This window comes from Mycteria americana, chromosome 23 (genome assembly GCF_035582795.1).
Source record: "Mycteria americana isolate JAX WOST 10 ecotype Jacksonville Zoo and Gardens chromosome 23, USCA_MyAme_1.0, whole genome shotgun sequence".
Lineage (NCBI taxonomy): Eukaryota > Metazoa > Chordata > Aves > Ciconiiformes > Ciconiidae > Mycteria > Mycteria americana.
In genome coordinates, this window is record NC_134387.1 from 5,039,634 (window position 1) to 5,064,341 (window position 24,708).

Here is a 24,708-nt window from a genome sequence, read left to right on the forward strand (position 1 = left end):
CCCCCCCGCCCCGCAGCACAGCGATCCCCCCCCAGCAATGCCGCTTTGCTCGCAGAGCCCCCAAACTCCCGCAGCAGCGACAGCAAATAACACCGGTGATTTATCACTGGGACCAGACCAGGGCAAAGCTACCTGCGTCAGGCACGAAGCTGGGAATGAAAATCCCCACGCGGAGCCAGAAACATTTTCCACCCGGAGCTGAAACTGTCGCTCCGCGCTGGAGATTTCATAATTGAAACGGTTTGGTTAAGGCTCACTTTTTTTCCGGTAAAGCCCACCCTGGCCAAGCCCTGGGGGTCTCATTGGCCCTGGGGACAGCTTAGTTGCAGCTCAGGAGCTCCCATTTAACCTGATGCTGCCCAGCCCAGCTTTAAGGGAAGCATTCCTCCCCCAGCACCAGCGCCGTGCAGAACCCATACCACCGAATGGGTCTTTTCCTTTTTATTGAAGGCAAAGGTAAGATCTAAAGCAGCTTAGCGTCTTCTGGGTTCGTCCCTTCAAATGATGCAGCAAATATTATTGAGACCTCAGCAAACAAGCAGCTCCCCCAGGGCCTTCACCCCATGCACTTTCTTCTAGGAGGGGGAAGAAATTCCAATTTGGGGATTTGCTTTGCTGCTGAACAAGCCACAGTCTGTGGCTTTGCTTTGCAAATCTCAAAAAGCCAATTCATTGCCAAGAGGAGCGCGTTTCAAAACGCTTCAGCGGCTCCTAGAGGAGCACAAGCCCATGATAGAGATGTCAGCTCCTGCCAGGCTGCAAAACCCCTCCCAGAAGTATTTTCTTCCTCCAGCGTAATGACGAAGGGCTTTATCTGACTCAGATGGTGAGGTGCTGAGCCTGCCAAGTGTGCAGGCAACACTAGAAGGCACCATTCCTCCAGAGATCAGCCTGCCCGGCCACCACCGACACCCTCCTGCCACTCAGCCCCAGCTGGAGCCCAATGCCCCAGTACACAGCTAAGGAAAGCCACAAGCATGAGCCTAAAAGGACAAAAATCAGAATATTTTATTTCCTTGAGCTCCAGTGATACAACTGTAGCAGCATTTTGCAAATGAACTCCTGCATTGTAAAATACACATTTAAGGAAATGCATTAAATTCCAAGGCAGGCAAAAAAAAAAAATAAAACTTAAGAACTGCAGACAAAGTTACTCATCCTCCCCCTTAAATAATATGTGCGTTTGTTGCAGACAAAGCAGCAGTACATGTTTCACATACCAGGTTAAAATAAAACTTCAGACTCGCAGCAAAACTTTCAAATGCAAACCTAGAAGAGACGAGGAGCAATGGCTTTGGTGAAGGGGCTTTCACCTGGGGATCCAGCATTACATACAGCAGGAAACATTTTAAACACATAAGAGACCTCTGCAGTTATTAGACCGACTGGGCACGTTCCCAGTAGCAGAATGGGAAGTCTGGTTTTATCAGATACCCGAGCAAGCTGCAAAGAGGTCTATAAACGTACAAGTGCTCCTCACCCACTCTCAGCTCGAGGCAGAGCAAGTTCCCAAGAAAACCTGGCTGCTAATTATTTGTGCTCAACACTCAGGAGGTTCCATGTCGGTTGCTGGCCAGAGCATGTCTGGGGATGCCACCTCCCCCTCCGAGGAGGATGCTCAGCTGGCCAAAGCCACAACCGCCCTCCCAATCGCTCCCCAGCCACGGGGCTCTGCCCCTGGGCAAGTCCAGCCCTCGTGTCCCAGCTACTCACAGGTTACTCCAAACGGGAGGTGAAGTTCTCCCAGAATAGCCAAGATGAAGTCAGAAATATTAAAGCTAAGCAGCCAGAGGAAGAGGATGATGCACTGGGGACCGCTTGCCAAGTATGACTCCTAGCTACTGAAGTCACACTGAAAGCTGTCGCCTTCCACATTATGCTACAGTTTGCCTCTTTTAATATTAAAGTGACCCAAAATTTTCAGCTAAGTGTTTATGCCCATCTCCGATGGAAATACTTTGTGCAGTTCTGGTTCCTGTTAGTGACTCTCCAGTTTCTAAAGTCAATAGAAGAAGACATCCAAGGCTAACAGACAGCTCAAAGACCTCCAGCCTCGAGGATCTCCGCGTGCAGAGAGAGCCGAGGGCTTTCTCCAGCTGCACCACCGAGACCAACGGCCTCAAGCTTACAGTTTTTACACTTTAAGACACAGGGTGCATTTGACACAGTGATTCGTTCAGTTTAAGTGACAAAAAGGCATCGAGAAGCTCATTTCATCATTACCAGCGGTACAAGGTTAGTTTACACAAGGCACACGCAACACCACCCAGAGAGGTGCTCTTTGATTTACCTTCTCCAAATAACGGAGCAAAAAAGAGTAGCTCTGCTTAGTGTCATCCTACGCAAGGCTGACGGGACACCTCCAGTGACACATGCCAGCCCAGAAGGTGCCCATCGCGTTGCAGCTCCCCTGCAGACCCCCCCAGTGCCCACAGCAAGCCGAAGCCACATCTCCACGGCAGAGCACGAGCTGCCCCATGCACAGCGGTAAAGAGACGGTGCCAGCTCGAGACATCAGCTGCTGCTGGCAGGGCAAGTGCCAGGGAGGATGGAGATTCGCCAGTTGGTGTCCTGCAACTTATATTTACACATCCAGGCCCCTAAAACCCCTCATTAGCTACTGATGACCCAAGTAAGTGGCTAAAGGATGCATTTTGGTCTGGAAGAGCCATTCGCAGGAGGAGCAGGGCACGCAGCAAGGCTGCCACCCTTCCCAAGCAGGCACAGCTTTGCTGGCCACTGCAAAACTCGGCATCCCGCAGCAGCAAAACCAAACCCGCAGCACAAGGAACCTCTCTAGGTTGGTTTTTTCCCCTCCCCAACGGAGATGAGCAGCAGCTTCTTGTCAGACATGGGCTGGGAGGTGGCTTCGGTTCTGCAGGGAAGACTTCCCCAAGGCATTCGCTGCCTGCTGCTGGTTTGGTGCTGCCAGGATGCGACCCAGTAGCCGAACTGTAAACAGAAGCTCCGGTCCGCCCCAGGGAGCAGAGCAGCTCCGTGCACCCAGCTTCAATCCCCCCAGCTATCAGGATGTGCACGGTTGCTCCTGTAAGCAGGATCAGGGCCTTAGTGAAAAAGAAGTATGAATAAATTAAGGGAGGATGAAGGCTGTTCAGCTATCACACACCATAAAAATGTACCTTTAAAAAAAAAAAGTGTTTGCAAAAAAATACTATTCTTTAAAATCTACATTTTTCAAGAGTCTTTGTAAAAAATGGAATTGCTCCTTTCCCCCTTTTCGCCACAAAGTGACCAGGTATTTTAGGGTGCCCCTCCCTTGGTGTCCTACAGTTTCCCAAAGCGGTGTCCCCATTCCTTCTTCCCCCCATCCCAGCAAGTCTCAAGGGGCTACCAAGTACCTTGACACCCACACAAGAATCCGGGCCACCATTTGGGGGCTAAATGCTGTATAATTAAAGCCAATCTGGCTATAAAAATAAATGCTTTTTTGTGTCTTCCTTACACAGGATGGAAGAATTTAGCCCTTTTTAAACAGCTCAGCATCTAGCTGTCATAGTATTTAAAAAACAACCCAAACGCCTACATAGAAAAATAAAGGATAAACATTATCCATCTATTTTATATTTATATAAAAAGTAAGTTCTGTGACAGGATATTTTGCTTCTTTGCTGTATAAAAAAAACCAGCCTAGGCTGTATAACCTAAGCTTTCTGGTGAGGAGTAAATTACATCTTCAAACTTATTCAGAGAAAAATATCAGTTAGCAGTTTCCCTTCTCCAAAATAAAGTTATTAAATATATATATTATTATAAGTCTTTATAAACTATTTCATGTTTAAGCAAGGAGGGGAACATGTGACTGAGGACCACTTTAATCCCCGGGGAGGGAGAAGTGGACGTCAGCTGTGAATCCACCAGAAACCTGGCATGTTCCTTAGCAGAGACCCAGAGCTGGCTGGCTTGCAGGCACACACAGACACGCACAGAGGGGACACGGAGGCTTGCATTCACTCTCGCCAAGTCCTTCACAAGGATGTTCTTTTTTCCAGCTGGTGCTTTGTGAGAAAATACTTGAAGAATTCATACACCGACCAGGCGATGGCTGTGGAAGGCATCTGGTAAATGACACGTGCCTGCACCCCTCTGAAATACCCCGAAATGCCCCCCAGCTGATAGACAGTCTTGAAGGCGTTCACCATGCCCGAGAGATGTCCGCTGATGTTCACAGAGCTCAAGGCCATGTTCTCTTGGGTGTTGAGCAGGGTCTTGCAGACATCCAGAGGAGTGGTGGCAGCGGCGGCCACAGCCCCCGCGATGGCACCGGAGACGATGTGGGACCGAGGGTTATACTCCCGGCGCGGGTTGATCTGCTCCTGCATGAATTCGTAGGTGATGAAGTGAATGGCCTGGAAGGGCACGTTCATGGTGAGCTGGGTGGTGTAGCTGCGGTAGAAGGCACCAAACCCCTCCGTCTTCTGCACTGTCCTTATGCATGCCAGGACGGACTTGTAGGGGGAGTTGAACATCTGCATCCGCTGCTTCACCACTGGTCCAGGCGACAGCCACAGGGGGTAAAGGCAGGGCAGACAGCACCAGGCAGGACAGATGCAGGGAGATAAAGACTTATTAGCCAAGGCACATCTTTCCTGGTCACCACAACACCCAGACTGAACCCTGCTCCAAGTCCCAACCATCCAGACCCAACCTCCCCTTCCAAGTCCAAACTGCTAGGACACAAACCAGGCATTTCTGTAGCAATGAGCTCTTTATCGACAGACTTTTACCAAAAGATTGCATACATCCTCCGCTTCCACCAGCCGACCCAGCGGCCCCCAAAAAACTCAATGCAACAAGTGAGGGAAGCAGGTCAGAGCTCAGCCCCGGTTCAGCAGCTCTCCACTTCCATGCGCTAATCCACTCCTCTCCTCGAGCTTAATTAAGGAACTTTTACTTCTAGCTAGAAAGGCATTAAAACACGCTGATAAGGACCCTCAGGTGCATCTGTGAGGATGCAGAGCTGTTGCACAGAAACACTGCCATACCAAGAGGAGAAGGGCAGAAAGGTGATTAAATAACTGTACGTCACCCGGGAAGCGTGACAGACCTCGCCTACAGTCCCACGTCCTGAACTGGAACAACTTCCATTGACTTAAGCAAAAGGCCAATTAATTTAATTCATTTAATCAGGATATGATTAAAAGGATTTTAAACACTAGAGACATTTTTTTCCTTCAGAAAAACCTGACTTCGGGCCAACTCAGAAGTACTGTACATTAACACTGAATAGCTGGCAGTCCAGCGAATTTTCTTGATTTTAGCTGCATTTTATTGTTAGTCCTCAATGCCAGACTCTACCTACCCGGGAAGGCTATGCAACGGTCCCACCAGCTCCTGCACTTGGCTAACAACATGCCTGAGCTCAGTTTTGCTTGGGTGGTCCAAAGCTTCAGAAAAGCCACCACCGCTTCAGTAAAGACGCACTAGCAGAGTAGGAACAGCATCGTGTTCGTAAAGGTGACACCAGCCTTCCTGGCAAGTCACGATACACCACACAGATGCTGTGCAACCCCTCGGCCAGCGAGGTAAAACAGCCAGGCAGAATTTTTCCCTTTACACTGGCCTGTCTGAGCTTATTCAAAGCTGGGCAGAGTCACTAAAGCAAAGGGCTTAAGCTGCTGAGATGGCGCAGGGTGTCCTCAGCGCCTTCCCGGGCTAACGGGGTGCAGCACTTCCCCATAGCACAGGGCATTACCTTCAGCGGGGTTCATCACTGCGTCGTGGAGTAGCGTGGCCACGCTCCCAGCTATACCTGCAAGACACAAGAGCATCCTTCAACAACAACAACAACAACAACAACAAAGATTCAGAAGCCAGGGGCTTGCTCGGGCACTGCCATCCGCGGCGGCAGCAGCCGATGTCGCAGGCAGCCCCCACACCACCAAGCACCCGGGTACGGCTGCCTGGGGAGCTGCAGCCCAGCTCCACGGCGAGCCCAAGGAAGCACCCAGCAACACAACTCGTTCCCAGTGCAGAAAAGCCCAGCCCGAGCAGCTTGACAGAAACCAGGATCCGCTCACAGGATCGCAGCCGCCACCTTTGCTGCTCCCTACAACTCGTGTAAGGCTTTGCCTGCGCAAGACACCACCGGCTTCACTCAGCCTGCGCTGGACTGAGAAGTGAGCAATGTTTAGAACTGGCTCAGCGCATCCATAATTAGGCATTTTCATCCGTTTACTCAGTCTTGTTTTAAACACTAATTGCACAGATTCTGCAAACATCCAGCCAGCCATTAACGATTCTGCAGTTGGCTCTAGGATGGGCCTCTCAAGCCACACCTTCTCCTTTGATGTAGGTTTCCATCTCAAATTCTCTCTTGCCCAAATGACTTTCGGTCATTTCTCATTAACGCAGCGCTTCAGTTTTCCCGCTGGTACTGAAAGCCTGTAGCTACTTGAAAGGCAAACACAGGAAGCACATTACTAGCAAAAAGCAGCAAGCCAGAAAGATATTATATACCCTTAACTGAGCTGGTTGAGTCAAGTCAAGTGACTGCCATGGCAGATTCCTACCATCACGTCACGTCAAGGACCAGGCAGAAGTGTCTTCTGCACAAACCCTTTTGTAACACCCCTGGCTGCTCAATTAGAGGGTTTCTGCTGTTACAGAAGTATTGCTGGACCCAAAAGCAAAAGCATTCCTGGTAGAAGCAAAGTCTTTCACAAAGCATGCGAGCACACAGAGGATGCAGTGCGCTTTACCATGCTGGAGCTCCAAAGACACATGGAACAACCAGTACTGCAAAACTCAAGAGGTTTAGATGATGCCTTCAAACGAAGCCAGAAACAGCAGCCTGCAACTGCATCTGACCACTTCTTGTCCAATATATTGATTACTTGTACTAGAATAATTGGAGATTAAAGAGTAGTGCAGAAATCTAGATTAGACTAAGGCTTTGGAGGCTGCACAACCGTGCTGTCAGGGGTTTCTGGCCAGGAAGGGCTTCTCCACTCTGCTGCTGACAGCCAGCCCAGCCATCTCTACCCTCTGGAAGAGAGATCTACCAAGCAGTCAGCAGCCCTAAGACTGGGCGCAGCTTTCAGAGGAGCACGGTGACCAGCACGAAGCACTCGAGCAGAGGGCAGGTGCCACACTTGCCTACCTGACTTCCCCCCGCCTCTCCAGCACTCCCAAAGCGGGTGCCGAGACCTGCAAGCCCGGGGTTACGTTTGCATCTTGCACCCTCCCGTATGGGTGTTTAGAGTGTCAGTGGGAAGGCGGGCTGCCTGCAGCAGATCTTCCAGGAGCAGAGCACAGTGAAGGATGCCAGGCTAAGTGTGTGAAGCAAGCAAGGGACAGGCTGTTAACTGCAAGGGGATTTTTGTGCAAAAAACAAAAATACCATTGGCCAAGTGGCTGTTTCCTCCATGCTGGATAGTATCGCTTAGAGACTTTTTCATTTTTTCATAGCAGGCAAAGTACATTGCGTGGGCAGGGCCAGCCCCCAGCATGGTGACATTAATCCCACGTAAAGGCCTCCAGAAACCCTCTGTAAGGACAATCTTCTTCAGAGCTTCGTACACGGTCCTGTACTGGGCTTTGGGGTCCGGCTGCAAGCTCTGCATCCTTGTCTGCAACAAAGCAACACGAAGGGAGAGGCCTCAGTTACCCGTCTTTAATGCAACAAGCACAAGCCATAGAATTAAAGAGCTACAAGGCTTCCAAGATCATTAAAGGGGTCAATAATTTATTCCCTGGTTGCACCCGCGCTGGGGCCACGCCACTATTTATCCATGCTTTGCCTGCCAGGCCAGCGAGATTAACTCCACGCTCCCATTGCAACACCAAAACATTACGAGGCTACTTAGACAAGCGCTCAGCGGAGAGAACTGTAACCTCTGCTCTTGTTTATGCATGGAAAATACAGGGAATTAAGCGAGCGCAGTTGTTCAAAAGACTCGGTGAAGAAATACAGTTAGGTCTTTAATTGCCTCTTGCTTACAACACTCCCGGCTCTCTGCCCCAGCTTGTTCCTCCTGCAGTTGCTCAGCTGCTTTTGACACTTGGTGCGCAGAGTTAGCCCACTCAAATGGGAAACAGGTTTCCTAGAAGGGCAAGCTGAGAAAATGGGGTACCTAAAGTAACTCCCCCCCCCGCCCCGTAGAAGGAGAGACAGGTAAAGGCCACCCTGTTCTCCTGCACAGTGACCCAAGGAAGACCCAGTGAGCGACTACGTCCCCCAGCAGCCTGGAGAGCCCAGAGCCGCCCTGCACCCCATCTTCCCTCCCAGCTCCTGGTGCCCTGCAGCCACCAACTGCCTGAGCCAGGAGGTTTCATCTGCATCTTTGTTCAGCAGTCCTTGACGGGCTTTTCTTCCACAGATTTCTGAAGCCAGCTAAGCTTCTGGCATCCAACGCATCCTATTAAACTCACTCCCATCACTTAATTATGCACCATGGGAAAAATTACCTCTTAAGTTTGTTTCAGGCTTCTGCAGACTGATGCCATCACACACCAGCAGCGCTCAAAGCCCTCGCAGTGACGACGCCAACCTGCGATGGGTGTTTGCAGGGCACAGCCACCTCCCACCAGCGACGGGAGAGATGCTGGCAGGTCTTAAACCTCTACAAGCGTCCCGGCAAGACCGAGCAAATCTAGAGCATCAAGACGCAAAGGGCTCTGCTACTCCTGCTGAGCAGCCCGCAAGTCCTGCTGGTCTGCAACAGGGCTGGTACGCCCCATCAGACCGAAACCAGTCTGAAGGGATACAGCCTTTAGCGGCAGCCTCACGCCTTAAAACACAAACACAGAAGGCTCCTGGGAAAGGGCATAGCCACGGGAGACGAGCGTTCAGCAACCCGCAACAGGCTCCATCAAATTAATGCTCTTTTAAGGAGAAGCTTGCGAAGCGCAAGGAAGAGGTCACTCGGGTTTGACAGGAAGGGTGCTTTCCACCCCACGAGCTGGGGCACCCCGTCGTCAGAATAAAGTTTCCCCCAAACGATTCGGCAGCACACAGACACCCACGCTGCCCTCGCAGGCAAAGCGACACGAATGGCTCCATCCTCAGCTGAGATTCAACAGCCCTCGAAAAAGCAAGGATTGCCCATGCCACCTCCATGCTTCCTCACCAGGACACGGCCCTTCAAGCTTATCGATTCCCTTAATTAGCCAGGAGGCAATACTACAGCTAAGCTTTCAGCCAAGATTAAGCCCATAAAGATGCTTCAGGTTTGGACCTTTAATTCACCAAACCACTCTTAACTATTGGAAACTGAAGAGCGCTTTCACATTCACTTTCTGAGACCGAGGAAGAGATCAGAGCTGAATTCAGGACTTTAACCCAGTATAATGAAACCAAGCTATGAAAGCAGCAAAGCAATACATGAGGCTAAGCCAAACAAATTATTGCATTTGCAGTAAATATTCTAAAAAATTGCACAGGAATTACATTGGCAAAGCGGCTTAGTTCAGCAGCTAGCTGAATTTCAGACTTAAGCATCGGCCAGTGGTCATGACAAGGCATCACCCTACAACAGGGAATTTGGCGGCCTCAAGCAAAGCTTCCTGTTTCAGAGCACTAAATGCATTGTAACCTATGAACAGCGCTGGAAAGAAACCCAAAGGTTCAGAAGAATTCTCCTGTAAAGGCAGCAACGGCCCCAAATTATCTTGGAATTTAAAAAGGGGTTTTAAATCCGGCTCTCAGCCCTTGCTGAGCAGGCGTAAGGGTCTTGCAACCCCTCCACGGGTCTCTGCACCTTCCCGTCCCACAGATGTTTGTCAGGAGGGGCTGGGCAGGGGCTGGATTTCACGATGCCCCGGAGAAACTCCCAGCAGCCGCTCCGCCGTCAGCATGACTCAGCACGACCCACCGCTGCCGAGCTGGTCGCATCCAGCTGGGGTTTGGGGTTTTTTTGCTCTGCTAGTTTTAACTTGAAGGCATTGCTTCAGACTCCAGGACTGACCCCAGGAGATCTTGATCTCACCCCGGTCTATCGCTGGGATGCCTTCGAAGCAGCAGGTATAATTTAAGCACGCAGCAGCATCATCTCGTCAAAGGTAATCAGGGGTAAGTGCTCCTGTAAAGCAATAAACTATCAGCCTGGCATGTGCAAGACCAAAGCACGTGGTGCCGTGCTGTTGGGCACTAACCCCGAGTATCTCCACCCTGACTGAGGATCCAGTTGCTTTCACAGGAGAATGGATAAATATCAATTTTTCTTTTTCCGTTGATCACCTGAGCCACTCTAGAGGGGTTCAAAAGCTCATGCTGTACCCCAGAGTGGGTGGTAAGCGTCGGTTGTACCCACCTAATCCACGCACGCTGCAATTTGCATCACCACCAGCACAGCCAGGTCCGCAGGCTTGCACCTTTGACTAAAGCTGTGGACACAAACAGGACAAACAGCCCAAGGAGTAACCAAAACCAGGATCACAACCAGGATCACAACCAGTGTGGCTGCTGCAATGCAAAAGGCAAAGCTGAAAACAGGTTCAGCCCTGTTTCATCCAGGAGAAGTTTATCACGGTGTGAACGATGATGATTTGCTATGAGCTACGCAGTCCTTACCCCCTCCAGCTCCTGCCACCTATTTGAAGCCAGCAAGCTCCTCCAGGAGCCTCACCCCCCTGTTGTTCACCAGCCAAGAAATACTTCTCCACCTACTTAGATTAATCCTCATTGCATAAGGCAAGAGTGCACTGACAACCGCAAGCATCCTGGTAGTCCTGGTTTCAGCTTGGGCATAAGCAGCAACACCAAGAGTCACAGCTTCAGGTTCATGAGGTTACCTGCCGTTTGTGGAGCAGCACCATCTTTATGGACGCTGTTAGGGGGAGAGCACCCAGCCTTCCTGCGGCCAGGACAGGAATAGTCCAGGGTCGTTTTCTGTCTAGAATTGTTTTACTAACAAGAGTAAGGTCTCTAGTTCTGCATATTCTTGCAAAGGGTCACTGATTTGACATGCCACTGGACAAACAAGCTCAGATATCATTTGCCTTTGTTTTGTTTTTTCTGAACATGGCACGCTTTCTCAAAGTTCAGCCTGCACATTCATGTGACAGACAACCGCCCTGGTCTCCCCGCAGCTAACAAAAGACATGGAGAACACAGTATGCTTTTACCAGGAAATAAGCAGCATTTCATCAGCGACCGGGTCAGATCCTGCCGGCCAGAGAAGGCTTCGCTATTGCATGACCTATGCCATGGCTCAAGCTCTGAACTCCCTTTTCTTTTTCGCCAGGCTGTTTTTCAGCTAGAGCAGCTCCCCAGACAAGCAACACACTTGGTGCGGTACCCACCCGCGTCCGCAAAGGCCCATGGAGGGGAGCGTAGGGTCAGTCGAACAGGTTAGCCGTGACTTTCCAGCACCCCAACGCTATCAGCTGAAACAAGAGTAACTGCTCCTCCTGGACCTGTGTCGAGACGGGTGGATGCAGAACCTCCCACCACCAAACCCAAGCCAAGGCCAGCATCCCTAAGCCCAAAGTCTAAATAAACCCCAGTAAAACAGCTCACAGGAGGTCACCTGCCCTGCGGCCCTTAGTCATACACGTGTGCTTTCAAGACCTTAGTTACAAGCAGGGAAGCTCCAAAGCCTACTTGCACCAGGCAGGTCACCCACGGTTGACTGTCCTAGCTGGAGCCACTAAAGCACTCGCCCCATCCCTCCCAACAAGCCCCATCATACTTGTCCTCCTTTCCTTTCCACTCCCCTCTCCGGCATCGCAGATGTAGGCTAGATGTTTCTCCTACCCTTCACCGCAGGAGTTCCCATTACAGTACGGGACCTCCTGTACCCATTAGGAACCACGCACAGCCACAGCAAAGTCAACTTACAGACGTCTTGTTGTACCAACTTGGTTAGGAGCGGCTCAGGTTTTCATGGAGAAGGACTGCAACGTGGTTAGGGCTGGAGCAAGGACTTTTTGTCATTAGTGCAACTGCCATCCACTGCGAGGAAGGGAGCGTCAAGCCCAGCACATCTCCAGTTTCTCATCAAGCTGTCTCACATCAGCAATTAGTTCTCAGGTGTTCTTCACATCCTCAAGGCAGCTACTTTACCTGCCTTGGGAAACCAGCTCCAGCAGCCTTGCAGAAAAGCCACCAAATAACTTAAGCAAGAAGAGGAGGTTCCAGGGGGGTCCTCCAGAAACTCCCTTCTGCCACCATCACAAGAAGTCCTTGACATCCTGATGTCTAAAATTAATTTGGAGACTGATCAGGCTTGCCAGGACAGCTGTGTTTTCAGCAGCTAAAAAACAAAACAAGCCTAAGCACTATGAGAAACACCACCGGCACACATCTGAACACCTACAGGTCAGGCCCGTGTTTTACTACAACCGCAGCGTAAGTGGGTAAGGCAGAGGCCAACGTGGAGTTAAGGCTGAAGCTGCAAGGGGGTCTTTACCATTAGAAGGAAAACGATGGGAAGGAAAAGACACCAAGTCTCAATAATCACAAGCCTCCAGCCACAGCTTTACTTGGCAAAACACAACCCGTAACACATTTCCCCACTAAACAAATAGCAACTTTGCTGCAAAACACGCATTACGACTAGCAACGCTTTAGGTCACAGCAGGGGAATCGCAGCCAGGTGCTGTAAGAGGCTGCACGGGGGCACGTGGACCACAGATTTACACCCTCCCTCATCACATCCCAGTACACGTTGCCCTGCGAGCACGAACAGCACCTCTGGGCATCGTCTATGCTGTCACACAGGCGTATCTATGAACTTCACAGAGCACTATTTAACTGCTTGCCTTCACTCACCTCAATAGGACACCACCGTCGCAGCCTGCCCTACCCTGACCTCATCAAGTTCAGGAATTGTGCAAGTGTCTGAAGCAAACAATTCCCCAAATTAAAACATTTTCAGTTTCTCTTTGAGAGGAAATGACTTGCTGGAACCAAAACATTTCCTCTACAGCACGATCTAGCCAGGTGCCTGAAATGCCTCTTTCTGCAGCATCCCCAATGCCCTACCTCCTCCACGGGCTCTGCTCAGCCGTGACCGATCCCAGTAATTATTATCCAGAAAGTCAGACTCGGGAAGCTTTGCCGCTTTTCTGTAGGAGGAGAGCGGCACATTTCCCATAGTAAAGCGAAAGACAGCTGCTCTTACAAGCTTAATTAGCGTTTGGTTACTCCCATTACAAAAAAAAAAAAGCCCTTTTGGGGTCAGTTCTCACCTTTTCCCATAGCAGACAGACAGAACAGGCACAAACCAGCGGCGGGTGCCCATCGCAGGAGCGGCACCCAAAGCCTGCAGCTCAGGATTTCACTCTGCCCCGACACATCGGCTGTCCTTGGCCATGCTCCGAACAGAGTTTTCCCGCAGCCAGCCAACAGCTGGAGGATTTTATCTGCTTCCGAGCACTTCAAGGCAGTTTGCTGAGCGGGATTATCCCCAGCGCAAGGGATTGCCCCGGCACTCTCCTAGCACAGGCGCTGCCAGCCGTGAAGCAACCAGGGAATTCACTGCCCAGTGAAATCAGCACTTTTACCTTCCTGCAAAGCACCTCCCGCTCCGGGAAACCGGGCACAACTTTCGTTTTCTCCCTCTCCCTTCTCCCCCCAGAGGAAATGCCCTCTTAAACAACGCCATAAAGCCCGGAGTGACGACACACTGCTCTGGCCATGACTTGACAGAAAATACCAGGTTTGTTTGTGAAAGGAGCCGGCACGGGGGCACTCGGGGTGGGCAGGGACCCTGCGCCTCGGGGGGGGGGGACACGGGACGGGGACCCACAGTGCGGAGCAGCCCAAACCTATGAGCCAGGTCCAGCAGGCACAGGCCCAGAGGGAAAACATGGAAAAAAGCAGGGAATATTTCCTTTGAATGCTTATCGCAGCCACTGGCAAGACCTCCAGCGCCTCAAAGCGAAGGCATTTCCTCTCCTCTTTCTACTCTTTCAGGGAGCCCTGCGTTAAAAAGAGGAGAAATTAGAGCATCTGCTTGCAGCCTTTCCCAACCAGACCAGAGAGGATCTGTCAGCACCAGCAATACAATAATGAGGACGTTTGGCTTTTCCCAACCTTATTTTCTCTTTTTAAGCCACCAGAGCAGCACGCTGGCAGGGCAGAAGGAAGAAATACCCTTCACGACGCTTCTTACCGCACCGGTGACGCTGCGAAGTCTTCCCTCGTGTGTACTCGAGGGCACCGCGAGCACACCCGGTGGCCTCGAGCAGCTCCCCTGCATTAAAACCCAACCGCCGCCACCATACCTGCAGCCACGCAAGCCCCTTCATAAGCCCCGACCCTGCTAAAGCCACCGCTCCCACGGGGCTGGAGCGACACGTAAGGTCAGGTTCACAGCCCTTGCTGCCATCCTGGTGGACGGACAGACAGACGGACCACCCCGTCCCACCAAGCTTTTCCTTCCTGGGCTGGGATCCCAACGCTACGGGAAGGAAAAGCCCCGCGCCGAAAAGCATCTCCTGCGGCGGGGAGCAGCACGAGGACTTTGCTTGCTGCAGCGGGAGGCGGCAAGGCCCGGCGCACACCTTTGCACCGTGGGTTGCGCAAAGCTCGCCGGGGCCGAGGACGTCGGGGCTGCCTGGGACGGCACCCAAGGGGCCGCAGCGACGGGTCCAGGGTGGGCGCGCAGCTCCGGCTTTCATCGGAGACCTCGGGGGTGACACCTCAGGGACCCGCCACGCTGCAGCACCCTGCTCCTCACCCACCCCCAGCACCTCCTGCACGCTCCCCGACAGCCCGGTACAACTCTGCTCCCCCCAAGCAACGCTCCCCACCCCACCCCGGGAGGCCTGTGCGCCCCGACACCCCTCGCACGCTTCCCCCCCTCCCTGCACCACCGCACACCCCCAGCACCCCACGCGTGCTCTCCCGCTTGCACCAGCGCCAACCCCGGCGCCCCGCGCACGCAGCCCCGGTGCCCTCCCGCACACCTCCGCTACCCCGTGCCACGCAGCCCCGCCGCACGCCTCCCCCGAGACCGGCAGCCGTCGGAGCAGATCCCGGAGGTTGCGGGGACCACCCCACCCACCCCCCTCCGCCACGCACCTTGACCGAGTCCACCGGGTACATGACCGTGTGCTCCATGATGCCCGCCACCGCCCCGGCCATCATGTGGGTGCCGAGCGAGGCGCCGCTGGGCAGGCTCTCGTACTCCTCGCCCTCCATGGGCGGCGCGGCGGCGGCAGCGGGGGGGGGACCGGGCCCGGGGGGGGCGGCGGCGCTGCCCCCCACTCCGCAGCTCAGCTCCATCCGCCCGCCGGGGGGCACGGGGGGGCCGCACGGGGCTCGCGCGCCGCCCCGGCCCCGCTTTAAAGCCGCGCCCGCGCCCCGCCCCGCCCCGCCCCGCGCCCGCCAATAGCGAGCCGCCGCCGCCGCCGCCCGCCGCCCCGTGGGGCCGCGGCGGGGGTGCCCCGAGGCGTGACGTCACAGACGGCCGGGCACCGGGAGGGAGATTGGCAGGGATGCGGGCGAATGGCGGGGAGCGGCGGCGGGGCGGAGGGGCGTGATTGGCTCTGCCGGCGGGGGCGGGCCGGCTGGCCGGCGCGCGCGGCGGGGAACCGCGCTCCCGCGCCTCCCGTGCGACAGCCGGGCCCGCCTGCGGGCGTGTCCTCCTCGTGCGGCCGTGCAAGCGGCTCGTGCGCTGGCGGTCCGGGTGCGAGCGCGTGCCCCCCTGTGCGCGTCCACCCGCCGTGCAAGCACGCGTCCCTCGTGCGAGCACCCGCGCACCCCCGTGACTGTGCCCCTTGCACAAGCGGGCACCCCCAGGCACGGCCGGTGCAAGCGCCCGCCCCCCCGTGCAAGCACAGGCAGGGGCAGGAGGGGGCCGGGGCTGCCCCCGGGCCCGCGGCGCCCTGCAGCCGCCGGCCCAGCCCCGCTCCGGCGGGCCGGGGTGCGAACCGCTCCCGCGGCGCAGGGCACGGCCCGTGTGCGCGGCCGGGGTGCTGCAGCCTCCCGCGCCTGGCCCTGGGGGGCTTCCGGGGTGGGCACCCCCGGCTGCACCCAGCCCTGCGCCGCCGGGGTGCCGCGGGGCGAGGCCGGGGAGGGGAGGAAGGGGGGAATCGTGGGCATTACACGAGCAAAGGTGGTCTATGTCCTGCGGGACTACGGCGCGGCTGGGAGTAAAGCAGCCCTTGGCACGGGGACGTTCCGCGTCCCCAAACAGCCCCAAATGCTCCCCAAAGCACAAGCGAGGCCACGGGGCCAGCTCGGGTCCTTGTGCTGCTGCCGCTTCGTCTCAGAGGAGTTTTGCCTACGATAGGATTTATTTTTGGTTGTGCTTTCGGGGTTTTCTGGGTGCCGCAGCTCGCACAGAGCCCAGCACCCTCTCCTGTCGCTCCGTCCGGCAGGGCCAGGACAGCAGGATGAGGTGCCACGTGGGCCTGAGCCTCTGCGTGGGGAAGAAAAGCTCGTGGAAGGGCTTAGGAGAGCTTCCTGCCCTTCCCTGCAAAGGCTTTTTGGGAAGATGGGATCCACAGCATCCACCGTCCCTCGCCGCAGCTCCCGCTCCACCGCAGAGCTGTTAATCCTGGCCTGGCCGCAGGAGGAACGAGCTCCCCCCATGCCCCTGCGCCCCCGAACGCTCCTCTTCCCCTGTATTTTGTGTGATCTCTTTGTTCCACCATGAAATCAGCCCAAACCTATTACATTTGACACTCTCAAAAAGATGGAGGCAAAGCCTTTGTGGCCCAGGACTCTGGGAAAAGCACCGACTTTATTTCATTCCTCCTTGAAGGATTATTTGGAATTCAACCTTGCTGGGAAGGTGGCGTTGCATAGCGTGTACTGAAATCAAGGTTAACCATTCGCATGAAGCACCGTGATAATGCAAAGCAATTTATTGCTGCTTGAGCCTTGGGAAGCAAGTAAGAAAACCATCCTCCGAGGGCCCAAAAAAGCAGAGCATTAAAGCGCTTGGTTTTCCTGTTAACCGTGAAATGAATACACACGAGGTGAGAAAAGGTCTGTTCTCATCCTCCCCTCCTGTCCAGGTACCTGGAGAGGGGCTGCGGCAGCGGGGCTGGCGCTGGCACGTGCTGTCCTCCTCCCTCCTGCCCCGTGTCTGTGCTGGGAAGCCTCTGTTCTCCGTGGGAACGCGGCACTGGAAAAAGTTACAATAATAAGAGCATCACGCGCGTGATTCACTCCTGATTGATTCTGGGTACCTGGCAGCGTTTTCTGCACCTGGAGCGGTTGCTTGTACAGGGGGTGGGAGAGCCGGAGGTGAGACCTGGCCACCGTCCTGGCGGGCCCAAGCCATCACACTGTCCCATGAGACCAGGCGTCATCAAGTGTCCTGAACCCTGTAGAAAACAGAGACTATAAAAAGTCCTTCAAGAACATGCAATTTAACACAGCAATTGCTAAATCTCTCCTTCCTTTCCCGCCCATCTTGCCCCCTGGCAGAAGCCACTGGATTATCATGGCTTTGTTTCCTCCAAAAGAGACTAAACCAAATATATGTTGCTGACAGATGGTTTGACACTGTGTTCTCCAGCTTAAATGACATTTCAGAGCTGGAGAGCCACGTGCGCACATGTAATTCCAGCAGACAGCGCTCCCCGATGATCACCCGCGTCTGCAAGACGTAAATCAAACACGGGCATGAGAACTTCCTTTTCTGCAAGGCAGCCTTATTCAAGGAAATGCCTGAATTAAAACTCAAAGAGGAACACTTTCCACTATTGCTCTGCGTAGTTTATCTAGGTTTTCTACTCCAGAAACAACAGTCAACAGCAGCTAATCTCCTTCCAATGCTTTTGGCAGGGCAGAGGAGGGTGGGGAAATTAGAGTGTCACTTACCTTAATGAGCCCTTTTCCCTAAAGTCTTAGGTCTTGCTCCCTGATAAGAAATAGTATGAATCACTCTGAAATACGGTGCTGTTTCCAGGTAGGAACAGGTTATATTTTAACCCTGAGGAGCACTGGCAGAGGAATCCTTTCTGCTCTTGCTCCGTGCCCCGTGCCAGGGGCCACCCCGGGGCGCAGGGAGCTGCTGCAGGCAGAGATGCCAAAGGAGAGCTGCAGGGACCGAGGATTTTCCCCACGTTCATGAAGAAGGGACAAAATTATTCATCATTTGTGGAGGGAAAATGGGGCAGGGAGTCCGGTCTGGCTTGCGGTTTTGTCGAGTCACACATCCCACCGGCAGGAAAAGGAACAGCCTGTGTCTCTTGGATGCTTTCCTGCCATCCCTGCCTGGCAAATAAGAGTCATCCCACCAAGGTCATCAACAAAGTGAACTCAACTCGATTGACAAAACCTTCCTTTGAGACAAGTCGGTCTTGTGCAATGATTCCCTTGCTGCCTCCCGGGCCACAACCACCGGGAGCTCCCCTGGTGCCGGAGCTCCCCTGGGCTTAGCGTGTCCCTCGGGTGCTCCACGAGCCCCAAACTCCGTCACGCAGAGAAGCAGCAAAGGCCAAAGCCATCTGTGCTGTTAAAAGCACAGTTTGGCTGCAGGCCGCGCAGAGCACGCTCGTTTATACACTGACAAGTCGATGCGAAATACACCACTGCAATCTGCACGCGCGTTGCATCACGGCGAGCAGCTAAATAAAATGATGAATCAGACCCACAGATCTGAGTCCTCGCTGGTATGTAACCTTCTTTATGGGGCCTCTCCACCGTAGGACAGCTTTTAAACACCAGAAATAATAACACACCACCAGAAACATTACTAGAAGGGAGAAACAACTTGCAAAATGAAGCGAAATGCCCCTGGCTTTCCTAAGTCCCTGCCCAAAGAAGGTGCCTGCAGGCCCCAGGCCATCTGCCTGGCACTCTGCAGCTGATTAGGAGGACCCGGTTTTGCTTATCGCGGCCTCTGGCTGGGCAGGAGGTGCAGGACACCACGGCTGCACCCGCACCGATAAGGCAGGAGTGTCCTGCTGGGAGGCAGACACCTTCTGGGAACCACACAAGTTGTGGCTTATCTACGAGACCCAGTGGGATATATTTTTTTTTTTTTTCACTTTCCAAATCTACAAGTTCTCTAACAGCTGAGCAACACCTTGTTTTAGGGTGGGTTTTATCCTTTTCACAACCTGCCGCCACCGTCGTGGGGCTGCCGGCAGCCGTGGGTGCCGAATTGGGGGTGAGGAGGAGGGGGAACGCGACTTCACCTCCGGCAGCACGATGCCACATAGCAGCAAATGACAGGACTTTTTTTTTTTTTAATTTAAGTGTTCAGCAGCAGGTAATTGTATTTTTAAATGTGGAAAGGAAAAGGCACCTGTTTATGGCATGGTGTAAAGCGTTCACCTTAGAAGAGGGGTCAGAGCAAACGTATGTCGTTACGGGGATATGTTTGCAGTCTTCTTTGCCGTACAACCAGCCTGAACTTTATGTCCCCACAGCCTTTTTTTTTTTTTTTTGCTGGCTTGTGTTGCCAGATGCTTATGCTGGAGGAAGGACGGTTTTCACGCGGGCATTGCCAGCGCTCAGTGAGCAGCACACCCCGGAACGCCGATTCCCCATCCCACGTGGCACGGATGCAACCCCTTCCTGGCATGCCAGCACTTGGCCGCCACCAGCCCCGCCAGCCCCGTCCCTCCTTAGAAATATTCAAAGCCTCAAAATAAATTTTAAACAGCGAGTCTGGACCTCACTCCCCAGAACTGTCCTTAGGTCAAAGGCAGCGTCAGCCTCAGAAGGTGCCCTGGAAAAGGGGCTCTCTGACACCAGCCTGGGTTTTCCCACCCACCCGGGCACGTTTGCAATGCTCCGGGGAAGAGGCGGCCCCGGGGAAATATCAGCCCCTAGGAAACCCAATGCGATCCAGTTATTTTTTATCTCTATATTAGCAAATGCCATAAAAAGAAGCAAACGGTATTGTTTTGTCTTCGGGGTGGGCTGACCCACTTATTTGAACATCAGCGTAAGGCATCCCCTGGTTTTAAGCCCTTGCTGAGCACACCGAGTTGCCAGTAGGTAGATTAGTACTGGAAAATCAAGAACATTAATCCCTGCTCCGGTACAGACTCAGAGCATCTCTTTTTGCCTTGATTCACCAGAGCAGCACTCCAGATTACCAAGGCATTCGTTTCGCAGCCGGTGTGTGCATAACAGCTTTATATGTCACAGATCAACCGCAGTGATGTCAGTGAGGGCCATGAAAACGAATGCAAAGAAAATTAGAGAGAATTGAGCCCTAATGATGCTGCGGGGTTATTCCTATGCCAAAAGAGCCAAAATTTGAAAACTCAGCACTGCAGCTCCAGTGAAGCAATGCAGACAGCTCCAGTGCCCATTAACATTTATGCAATGTCAGAGGTAAAGGAGGTGTGGGTGCAAGGAATTTGGCCTGTGGGTTTTATTTCAGCGCTCACATAATCTGACCTAATTTACCATTACCTAGCTCAATGGATTAATGGAATAGGGAGAGGCAATACCCAATGTGTATAATTAAGCTTGCCTTTTGTATTACTTCCTAGACCGACTTTTTTCACCAACTTGCCTTTCTGGTTTGAAGCCCTGTGGAAACAATGGGAAAGGCGCAGCACATGCTGGTGATGCTTTCAGGATTGACTGGTGCCACTGGGCAGAGGAGGCTGAAAGGATCCCACAGGGTTTGCGTACGGCAGCTCTTTTTTTTTTTGGCCTTGTTTCTAGCACTTAGCAAAATTAGGTCGAGAAAGGAGGGAGAAAATCCTGGCGTGTTGTTCAGGGGATGTTTAAAGCTAGGGATGATCCTGCTCTGCCACCGACTCCTCACATGGCCTCGGTCAAGTCGTTTAATTTTGATGGGCTTCACCACCTGTTCTGGGCAGGGTTTTGTGTGATTAAGACGGTGAGCAAAAAGGGATGAGATGAGGGCTCTGCAAATGGGGCCATGGCCGGCAGGCAGTCCTAGCCTTCTGCTGCAGTGCAAACAAATAAAAAAATCAGCATTATTCACCCCAGAGCAAGCGCAGCCAGCACGTCTGGGGAGGTCGGGCTGCGGGGACGCCTCTCTGGCTTTGAAATGGGAAGAGGGGCGTTTTAACAAATAAACACAAAAATGCAAGAAAAGTCCAGCCGGGAGACACGGCTCAGCCCTGCTTCCTCCTCCACATCCCCCTTCACACCCTCACCGGCCAAAAAAACGGGGTGCTCCACCTTGATCAGCAAGGACAGCTGCCGCGCGCCCCAGCTCCTCCCATATCTGCTTGCCCCGGTGCACGCCGCGGGCTGATATTTGGGAGGGTGCGGCAGGGTGGGAGCCGTGCTCCCCCAAGATAGGGGCCGGGCACCCTGCACACACCTTGCTCAGGCTCTCGGGGTCGACCTGCGCGGTGGTTTGTTCTTTGGCAACGGGTGATGCCCAAATGCCCTGCTCACGGCGAGCTCTGCGGTGCTGCTCTGGGTCTCCAGCAAGCTGCTTTCTCCAGGCACCAATTCAGAGCGAGCCCAATGATTTTAGCAGCGTGGCTTAATCCCAGATTTCCTCCGAATTCCATGGGGGAACCAAGCAGGATTTGGTGCTTGGAGGAAACCTTCCTTCCGTGCAAAACGCTGGGAGCTCTCCTCGGCGGAGCATCCAAGCCGGAATCCGGGCTCGCTTCAGCAGCACGAGCAACAGCCAGTGGGGAAGGTTTTACTCCCACTGGCGATACTGTTAATGGTGGAATGAAATATATTCAGAAACAACTAATATTTTCTCTGTCGCTGCAAAGAGCATGCATCTGGAAATAATTAGCATGCACAAAAACAGCTTGCACATTCCTCCTAGGCCTCCATTTTGTGCCGCCTGCAGACTCTGGCAACGACGGTTTTATTGGCAGCTCTCAATTTCTGCATATTTTTCAATATTTCTAACACCCAGTCCGGCCCAAGCCAACCCTTGGCCAAAGCTTGCCGGTGACGCAGAAACCACGCTCAGCCTCCAGCAAACCACCCCCCAGCGCAGCTTTTTTGTTTGCATGGTTTGATGGCGGCGCTGGCTTTTTTTTCTTTTCTTTTTTTTTTTTTTTTTCCCCTCCGCAAAGCCTTTGCCGCCGCTGACATGCTCCTGCTTGTGCTTTCGTCTCTGTAGATGACGGCAGCATCAGGAACCGGCTGCCCTGCAGCCATTCCCCCCAGAGTATGAGTTGCAGCAACTACTTTTGGGTCAAATTAAGCTTGGAAAGGGACCGAGGGGCTGCTCAGAGCAGCTGGGGTTTAGCTCCGTGGCCGGTGGGAGCCTGTGCAATGCCCAGGATGGGGCCCACCAGCTCGGTGGCTGACGTCCACCGTGCTGAGCGAGGCCAGGGAAGCCCCGAAGGGACTCGTGCTCCTCACCCCGTGGGACAACGGGCTCGGCACCTTTGCTGGGCTGAACCCCCTGGCAGAGGTTCGCCCCCTGCTCCAAGCCCTCGCGCTGACACCAGCTCCAGCGGCTGCCCCAGGGCTCCGCGTTTCTCTTGCAAAGCAAGAGCAGGTCTGCGAGCTGCTTCTCCCTGGAGGTCTTGTCATTAGCTCGGCATAATTTGCCATCCCAAAGCACCTGCTTTCTTGCCCAGGGCCGCATCCAGCCGTGCTGGGGACGGCTTGCGCACCCGGCACAGCTTTCCCTGCAAGTTCCCTGCAAGTCTGCTCCGCTTTGATCCGAACTAATGAGGGATCTATACCCACGGACAAAATTTGCAGTGCTTAAATGCTAAGGAAGCCCAATGTCTTGGCTCTCTTGGAGAGCCATATGCCTGGAGCATGGCTGCAGTCGTCCCTCCAGACCGCAGCAAAGCCCTCTCCCCTGCCCTGCCTGGGTGACCTGCCCTCGCTCCGTGGGGCACCGTGCATTGCTTTGGCTTAGTCACCGTATTTCTTCATTGCTTCTATGAGAAGTTCATTAAAGCGCTTTAACGATTGTGAAAAAACACACTGGAGACAAGCGACTTTGTTCTCAGCGCATGGCAAAATAGCTGTGGTGAGCCCCGGCGGGAAGCGTAGCCCTGACCCCACCCTGGTTATCCGGCAGTAAAACCCAGCATGCAAAATCCAGTGTGCAAATCCCAGTGTGCAAAACCTGGCGTGCAAAACCCGGCGTGCAAAACCCGGCGTGCAAAACCCAGCGTGCAAAATCCAGCGTGCAAATCCCAGCCTGCAAATCCCAGTGTGCAAAACCCGGCGTGCAAAACTCAGCGTGCAAAACCCAGCATACAAAACGCGGTGTGTAAAACCTGGTGTCCAAAATCTGGTGCGTAAAACCCGGTGTGTAAAACCCGGCATGCCAAAGCCGTCATGCAAAACCCAGCACATAAAACCCAGATGTGAAACCCAACGCGTGGGCTCGGCAGGTCTCCCTGGGGACTGCTGGGTGCACTGGTGGCTCTGCGCCGAGTAGGGAAGCAAAAGCCAAAGTGTTTTTGAGAAGCACGGACAGTGACTCGAGAGGCAAAGATGAAAGTTCCTCTTGTGAGCAGAGGAAGAGGAAGAGGAAACTCAGCAGAAGATGAACTCGTGCGAAAACCCGCTGCTTTCCACATTGCCCTCCAGCTGGAGAAGTCCTGCAGAGGATCCTGCTCAGAGGAATGCGGCTCCTCGGTCACATCTGCTTTTCATAAGGGGACCAGACAGACAATCCCGGCTCTGCTTCTTCACCCCGGGCCAGGTTTGCTTTCCCTGTTCTCGATGTGACCGTGGCTTTCAAAAGCCAGGAGTGGATGCTCCCGTGAAACGCACGGCAGAGGCTCGATGCTCCTTCGCTTAAGGGCTTCGCACTGTCCAAAGGCGAAGCCTTATTGGGGTGTTGCAAGCTGGGACCTCCAAAATACAGCGTTGCATCTGAGCGACTACAGAGGCATGCGATGGACAGACGGACGGACAATCAGCAAGTACCTAGCATGCATTAACAAAACGACAGCAGCCATCAGGCTGGGTGTTCAGTTTTGTCCCAGTTCCCTCCTGCTGGGCTCCGAGGGATGAAGGCAAAGTCTGTAAGGCAACGATTTGTGACAGGAGAAGGAACGAGAAGTGGAGAAGCCAGAGCAGGCCGGCAGGTCCCGCTCCTTCTCTCTGCAAATGCATAGGGACCTCAGGGGACCAATTTGTGACCTTACCAAATCACCCAGTGTACCGCTTACCCCCCTCCTCCTGGAAAAGCAGCGTTTAACCCACGAGAGCTTCATGCAGCACCCTCCAAACCTGTGCCTGGACACGCATTAATCACCACGCGCGTGGTTTTGCTCACACGGCCACGCTCGATTTTGTATCAAAAATTTTGTATCAATTTTGTATCAGCAATAGCGTGGCCAGCAGGAGCAGGGCAGTGACCGTGCCCCTGGGCACTGGTGAGGCCGCACCTCGAATGCTGTGTTCAGTGTTGGGCCCCTCACTCCAAGAGGGACATTGAGGGGCTGGAGCGTGTCCAGAGAAGGGCAACGGAGCTGGGGAAGGGTCTGGAGCACAAGGCTGATGGGCAGCGGCTGAGGGACCTGGGGTTGTTCAGCCTGGAGAAAAGGAGGCTGAGGGGAGACCTCATCGCTCTCTACAGCTGCCTGAAAGGAGGGGGTAGAGAGGTGGGGTCGGTCTCTTCTCCCAGGTCACAAGTGATAGGACGAGAGGAAACGGCCTCAAGTTGTGCCAGGGGAGGTTTAGACTGGATATTAGGAAATTTTACTTCACCAAAAGGGTTATCAAGCACTGGAACAGGCTGCCCAGGGAAGGGGTTGAGTCCCCATCCCTGGAGGTATTTAAAGGATGTTTGGATGAGGTGCTTAGGGACATGGTGTAGTGGTGGTTTTGGCAGTGTTAGGTTTACGGTTGGACTCGATGATCTTAAAGGTCTTTTCCAACCTATACGATTCTGT

General features: G+C 53.7%; 1 protein-coding gene and 1 long non-coding RNA gene across 5 annotated transcripts; both read right to left on the bottom strand.

Moving 5' to 3' along the window:
• Positions 1–989: 989 nt before the first annotated feature.
• On the bottom strand, positions 990–15,235 carry SLC25A37 (solute carrier family 25 member 37). 3 transcript variants are annotated; one of them, XM_075523683.1, is made up of 5 exons: positions 14,990–15,095; positions 14,079–14,190; positions 7,361–7,589; positions 5,714–5,770; positions 990–4,507 (listed from the first exon to the last, which is right to left on the bottom strand). In XM_075523683.1, exons 2-5 carry the CDS (start codon positions 14,163–14,165, stop codon positions 3,987–3,989), a joined length of 894 nt encoding a protein of 297 aa, XP_075379798.1. In that variant the 5' UTR covers positions 14,166–14,190; positions 14,990–15,095; the 3' UTR covers positions 990–3,986. The 3 variants fall into 3 exon arrangements, with proteins under 3 accessions (XP_075379798.1, XP_075379797.1, XP_075379799.1); XM_075523682.1 differs by lacking the exon at positions 14,079–14,190 and having other exon boundaries at positions 14,990–15,235; XM_075523684.1 differs by lacking the exons at positions 14,079–14,190; positions 14,990–15,095 and adding an exon at positions 6,297–6,411 and having other exon boundaries at positions 7,361–7,500.
• A 1,090-nt stretch (positions 15,236–16,325) lies between these two features.
• LOC142420106 (uncharacterized) lies at positions 16,326–24,100 on the bottom strand. Of its 2 annotated transcripts, none has more exons than XR_012778690.1 (5): positions 23,983–24,100; positions 21,186–23,737; positions 17,744–20,802; positions 17,126–17,244; positions 16,326–17,042 (listed from the first exon to the last, which is right to left on the bottom strand). It is a non-coding gene; the product is annotated as an uncharacterized LOC142420106 (long non-coding RNA). The 2 variants fall into 2 exon arrangements; XR_012778691.1 differs by having other exon boundaries at positions 23,959–24,100.
• Positions 24,101–24,708: the final 608 nt, after the last annotated feature.